The sequence below is a fragment of the Harmonia axyridis genome, chromosome 1 (assembly GCF_914767665.1).
Source record: "Harmonia axyridis chromosome 1, icHarAxyr1.1, whole genome shotgun sequence".
Lineage (NCBI taxonomy): Eukaryota > Metazoa > Arthropoda > Insecta > Coleoptera > Coccinellidae > Harmonia > Harmonia axyridis.
The window spans coordinates 69763293-69770082 of record NC_059501.1 but is presented as its reverse complement, the minus strand read 5'-3'; the positions used below and the strand labels follow the sequence as shown (position 1 = coordinate 69770082).

The 6790-nt window shown below is 31.7% G+C and overlaps 2 protein-coding genes across 2 annotated transcripts; both read left to right on the top strand.

Annotated features, from left to right (window-relative positions):
* The first annotated feature begins 1507 nt into the window (after positions 1-1507).
* LOC123670752 (transmembrane protein 267) lies at positions 1508-3889 on the top strand. Its single transcript, XM_045604297.1, is given in 3 exon segments — positions 1508-1961; positions 2020-2280; positions 2283-3889. Coding segments are annotated over 3 exon segments (672 nt in total). The 5' UTR covers positions 1508-1655; the 3' UTR covers positions 2388-3889.
* LOC123670751 (neuronal PAS domain-containing protein 2-like) lies at positions 2406-6195 on the top strand. The gene is made up of 2 exons (XM_045604296.1): positions 2406-4018; positions 5164-6195. Exon 1 carries the CDS (start codon positions 2406-2408, stop codon positions 3927-3929), a length of 1524 nt encoding a protein of 507 aa, XP_045460252.1. The 3' UTR covers positions 3930-4018; positions 5164-6195.
* Positions 6196-6790: the final 595 nt, after the last annotated feature.

Below are 6790 nucleotides of genomic sequence, written 5' to 3'. Positions count from 1 at the left end.
ATATAGTTCAAATATTGAATGAATTTTTGGAATGTTCAGATATTAAAATATAAGCAATATTTGTAAAATAGGTAAAATAGAAATTTAAAATGGATTCAACAGATTGATGAAAGATATAGAAGAATCTTGTTTATACAGTAGATACCTACTAACATTGGATGTTTGATCCCTCATATGAAAATAACCCAACCTTATCCTTTATTCTCTCTGGGTTTTTGAGGGTGGGAAAGTCAGAGAAAATAAGAAATCAATCAAACACAGAGTAAGCTACCAATCTGGGTACATGCTAAATGCGAACCCATTAAATCACCAATAAGTGATTTGAGAAGAAGAAGAAGAAGAAGTATTCCTGTCAGAATTTGCATCGTATTATTTGTATTGCTTATAAGTATAGGCGTTTTATTTAATCTCGTGATATTTATATGATGATTGTCAATGAGTTATCAATATCAAATTATGTGGAAGGTGTTTCGTACATCAAAATAATGGCATTACCCCTATATCAGTGTCCTCTTTCTGACTAAAAAAACCCATGAATTGGATAGAGCTGGAATCTTCAATTAAAATTTGAAATATGGTAAAATAGTTCCAATATTCCCAACGAAATATCTGTTGAAGAAAAATGAGGGAAGCACATAGACCTAATATTGATATTAGGGGGAAGCAATAACGTGAAGTCAAGAGCATTCGGCGCTCGTTGGCTCGTTCATTCATTGCTTCCTTGGATATCGAATCTGCAGTTTCAAACTTAAAAGGCAATTATGCCCATTAACTAACTTGATTCAAATCTAGTCTGAAAATTTCAAGTTTCTGGATCCTTCCGTTCGAGAGTTATATTTTGTAGTGTATAAAGACAGAATCGAATTCGAGGACATCTTAGTCATCAATCATCAATGAAAATTCGAAAATTACCTACATTGTGACGAAATAATAATAGAGCGAACGTGCTCTCAAAAAAGATAAAATGTCCAAGTTTATTCATTACATAATTTAACCGAATTCCTGAATTTAAAATGAAAATATTGGCATTGTTATTTGGAGTTAATATACACCAAAAATGCCCCACACTTGATAGGTTGAAAATTTAGTCGCTAGGTGGCGTTCAGATTTTTGGATTCGTCAATTCGAATAATGACAATCTTAGAATATAGATTATTAATGTTCTAAGATGACAATAATTGAGAATGATGGTCTTGTTCCCAACGGGTCAGTTTAACTAACCCGTTGGGAACTAACTTATTTATGTTCAAGGATTTAATGGGAATAATATGTTCAAATTTTTGGAATTATTCAGCTCTATTCAACTATAATTGATTTTCATCAAAAATATTATTTGAATATACCTACTTTAATAAAATTGATTCATTCTGAGGTATTTCTTATCGTATCGTAATTTTCAAAAGTCTATGTTTTTCCCGCAACCTCTTTCTGCATTGGAGTGGTCGTGGTTTTTTTACGAGCGCAACGAGGATCCTGGCGCAACCCGCGCAACGCAATTTTTGTACGACTTTCATCCATTATATTATATATATGACATTCGACATTCAAATGACAGTAGGATCAAATCTTTGTGCGTCGTAATTTATACGTCAAAAACATAAGATACACGGAAAATTACATTGGCTGGGAAATCTAATCCCCATTGGAAAATCTTTATGAAGAATTTGCTTCGATGTTTTATCAAGCGGACATATTCAATCAATGCAGTTGCTTTATTAGTCGCTGTAAGTCTGCTTGGTGATCATTTAGTTTCTAGAATCCATCAAAAGCATGCAGTCAAGGCTATCTGCGATAACTCTACTCACTTTTTAATCGGAGGTATCTCATGGTTAATCGTATGCATTAATACTTCCTTTTTACAAAATCACACTCAATGTTTATTGGAAATTCTCTTATGCGCCTTTATCGCAGCCGTTATTGATGTAGATCATTTTATAAGTGCCAAGTCTTTGAGTCTAAAGGTACTAGATAATGTTGTTTGTTTTGACAATATTCCTGATCGACATTTTCTTTTTACAGGAAGCTACAATTCTCAAAGGAAGACCATTTCTACACTCCTCAACTGTTCCAGTTGTGATCTGTGCGTGTTTTTTTATGTGTGATTGTTTACTGAAAAGTGCTGTTTTGAAAAGACTGTCACCAATTATTTTCATTGCCTTCTCAAGTCACCATATAAGAGATGCAACAAGAAGAGGTTTATGGTTCTCCCCTTTTGGATCTACAATACCAATACCCTATAAACTTTATATTTCATTGAACTGTGTGATACCTTTGGTGACAGGTTTCCTACTAAACCATTTCACTCAGGCGACTTCAGTTCAATATACAGTTCTCATCGCATAATAATTGATCAATCAGGAAAACTGATGGTGCTGAATAAAGACTAGATTTTCATAAATGCAACAATGTTGATTTCAAAGAAACACGATTTCTTAGAGAGTGCTAAAATGTCAATTCCTTGTCGTTTACAGCAAGATCACAATCCTCCAAGCAATAGCAGGGAGATGAGAAATAAAGCAGAGAAACTCAGACGTGACAAACTCAATTCATACATTGGAGAACTTGCTAAGATGGTACCAACAGTTGCCAAAAGTCCGAAGAGAATGGACAAAACTAGCATTCTGAGGCTGAGTGCTGCACATCTGCGCGTTTACCATACTTTGATGAATGGTAAGATTAAATTACAGATACAAATGCCAAAAGAGGTAGACCAAGGTATGCTGGAACAAATAGTATACAATGAATTAGGTGGTTTTATGATGATATTAGATGCAAATGCAAAGATAATGTTTGTTTCCCCTACTGTTGAAAATTTACTGGGATATCTGCAGACAGATCTTATGGGTCAGTCAATTTACAATGTGACACTACAATTAGACCATGATATTTTAAGGAAACATTTGGTTGTTGGTAATAGTATAGATAATAACTCTAACAGAGATTATTTTATGATTTCCTTAAAGCGGGCTGGACCTAGATCTGAAATGCCAGTTTATGAAAGAGTAAGAGTAATGAGTGTATTCAAATCCATTTCATACTCTTATGACGTCGATGAACATCCATCAACATCAGTAGGAGTACCTTTGACCCAAATAGGTTCAGACATTTGGCTGCTTTTCATGAGGACAAATAGACCAGAAAAAATTCCATTAAGAATGATGGAATCTTCAAAGGATGAGTATTATACTAGACATTTGGTAGATGGTCGTATTGTATGCTGTGACCAGAGGATTTCTTTAATTGCTGGATATTTCACTGATGAAGTTTTTGGAATATCAGCTTTTAAGTTTATGCATATAGATGATGTCCGTTGGGTCATAATTGCCTTAAGACAGATGTATGATCGAGGTGAAACGAAGGGTAGTTCCTGCTACAGATTGCTGTCTAGGAACAGCAAGTATATTTACCTGAAAACTTCTGGTTTTTTGGAATACGATTCACATGGCACTGTTGAAAGTTTCCTCTGTTATAACAGTTTGGTGGAAGAAGATGAAGGTGAAAGATTAATTGAAGAAATGAAACGTAGATATTCAGCTTATGTCAATACTAATTATTTGATTCCGGGGAGTCCTAATACCCCTATTGGAGCAGAAACTTTAGAGGAACCTTTGAATATAGAGCAAGCTGTCAAGCATCTAATTATGAACTTACCATCATCCCCTTGCTCAATTCCAAGTCCAAAATTGCTCTATTTTGACGAGAAAGAAGACTGTGATGCCAAACTGACTGAAATTTCAACGGAAAATAAAATAATCCCTAAGACTGTTCTGAAGAGACCGCCCAGCACCAACTTGGATGCTAATATTTCCTTCAAACGTCTGAAGAATTCATCTTACCCTGTAAACAATGTCAACTTAAACTTTATTGGAACCAGGATGGGGGATACAATCAAAAAGGAACCATCTGAAGAACTATGTGGAAAAATTTAATATATAGTTTCAAGTGGTGTAAAGGTTATGTCTGAGAAATTAGGAGATGTTTTTAGAAGATCAGGTTTCAATTAAATGCAGATTGGAGGGTAGGTATCTAGTTATTTGGAATTTTAATTTGAAGTATTTTCATTTGTTGTCTTACCATTTCGTATTTGCATGTCTCTTTTCAGTTCTTAGAAATGTAGTTGTTACATTGGGATTTTAGATAATATATTAGTTTGATCTGAGTATTCTTTGAAATTTGCGTTTCAAATTTTTATAAACATCAATATTGAAACAACAACTAAGTATTATCAGGGCAGAGTAAATATGATATTTTTTGCTTTTAATGGCTGATTTACATAATAATTTTTAGAGAGGTATCTCTGAAACTTGAGGTTTAATGCTTCGATTTAAAAAAAAAAATGATTAAATAAAAACAATTCCACACAAATGAAGTAGAGGTTATTTTTATCTTTACTGGTATATCATTGATGTGTTTCTTCAATTGTCATGCTAAAATTCATATTGTTGAAGAATATTGTAATTGTTTTAGTTATCAAATTCGGAAAAAAAATTCATCAAACAGTAATTAAGACTATATAATACAACTCCTGACTTTTATGCAAAAAAATTGATATAATCAGAGTCTACAAGAGCATACAATACATATTATAGTCTAAAGAGTATAAAAAATAATTTTAAACTAACAATAATTCCCAAATGTAATCCACCGAACTTGATAACAAAAAAAAGAAAAAAATTAATTCTAATAACGCAAAGAAATTATTGAAGTTTGAGATAACTTTGGAGCTCCTGATATTTTTATTACAGTCTAAATAACTGGGTATAGAATTAAAAACATCGACAAATTGATATGTTGAAGAATTGTAACAGGTACATGTTCTCCCAAATTTTTTTCTTAACCCATTTTCATTACATTATATCCAAATTATTTCAAATTTTATTTGAAAACATATTCAATTTTCTGAAATAATGAATTTCAATAATTAATAAATTAATAAAATTTTAAGACTTGGACTACATTTTAGGTATGAATTGACTGTTGTTCAAATATTTTTTATTCATTCTTCTGTAAATAATTTGTAAAACATAAGAGTAACCTTATTCTATTATTATACTGTGTCGAGCACAAGTTAGTGAACTCTTTTTTTTTAAGTTACGCAAATTTCAAAGAATGTTACTAAATTCAAATTATAATTTTTTTGAAATTTTGTTCATTGGTTTACAGGAAGATTGGATAATCGAAAATTTCTCTGGACCAATGAATTTACACAGAAATTCTTAGGCTCTAATTGATGTTAGGTTGTTTTAACCTAAAAGGAAAAAGCAGACCTTTTAGTCAATTAAAAAAACAAAAAAACACAATAAAATTTATTAGAAATATTTACATGTATTCGAATAAAGTCCTGAAAAGATGACCATCTGAAAAATTAGTCTTTCCAGTTGGGTAAAAATTCAAACGAAAAGAATTTAATTAGGTTGTATTGGAAAAATGAACTGAAAAATATCGACTGCAAACATTTTACTGTATTTATTGTGATAGTTGATTGTACAATTTTAAAGAATTTTTATCACTCACTGAATTTAGTGATTCTTGATACCGCTTAAGGAATATTTACGGTTCCATCTGCACTTTTTCGAAAGCTTTTCTCAAAACTTTTTCAGTTATTTTCTCAGACTTTCAGCTTAAAATATACTCAAGACTGATGTCAGCCATACTTAAAATTTGATTTTACTCATCGATATCATGCATGTTGATTGTGTAGTGGTTAGAATTTGTTCTTTGTTCAAGAGAAACAGACAACAGTTGCTATATGTGTAAGGATGAAGTGCAAATAATCGGCCGTGGTCTGCGCACCCTGTAGAGTGAAAATTTTTGCTTAAGATGCAGAAATCGTTTGGGACAATTATTTTGGTAAAGTTAAGTGCTTGATTTTGTATGAGGAAAGACTGATAGATTGTACAGATAATATTTTTATTTTAAGGCGTTTATTATTTTGTTCCAAGAGTACTTACTCTTTGAGAGAAATAGAGAGAAAATATTCAGTTTTCTAAGGACAAATATAATTTTCTTTTCGTTTCTTCAAAATCCATGAAAAGGCAGCTTCTTCAGATTACAAAATATGATTCAGATGGAAAATGTTTTGGAAAAACGAATCAATTGTCACAGATTATATTGCAATCTAACCAATTGAATACGATTGTATGTGTGAAAGGAACCAATAAAAATTTAAAAAAACGTCTAAATATTGGTAGCAAGTTTTTGGTATTCTTTATTTTGCTCTACTTAACATTCATTTCCTACATCCACAAAATTTCGCTTAAAATTCCAAATTCTTGAATAAGATAACAAACAATTTTTTTTCTTTCATTGAAAAATATTTTCGAATTTCAAAATACTTAATCTTAAGGTATGAAGATCGTCGCTAAGCTCTTTGAAATCCTAGCGCCCTTTTATTTTCAAAGTGTTGCCATTTGTTGAAATTAAGTCATCTTCAACATTTTCAGTCCTAATCGTCAACTTCTGCTATACTTTTATCATCTCGTCATTAAATGGAATAACAAGATTCGAATTAAGTTGTGTTTAACACGCTATTAAAATTCTGAAGGTCAGGGTCTCTGGTTTTATGAGTATCATGTGATAGACGTCTAGATAGATGGACTCTTGAACATAGTCCCTCTTAATTCTTATTGATAGAAAAATTTTCAAATATCCGGAATTTCTTGTTAAATCTTCGTCATTTTGAATTCCTTTGTTATGATAAAATGTTCGATTATTGAAGACGCTAATGGGAGCTAAATGGGATGGATAAGACCATTTCGTCATTGTTCATTTAAATATCAAATTCATAGGT

Bases quoted from the DNA above. Each gene is read 5' to 3' on its own strand.
- LOC123670751 (XM_045604296.1), top strand. From the start codon at position 2,406: ATGTTGATTTCAAAGAAACACGATTTCTTAGAGAGTGCTAAAATGTCA.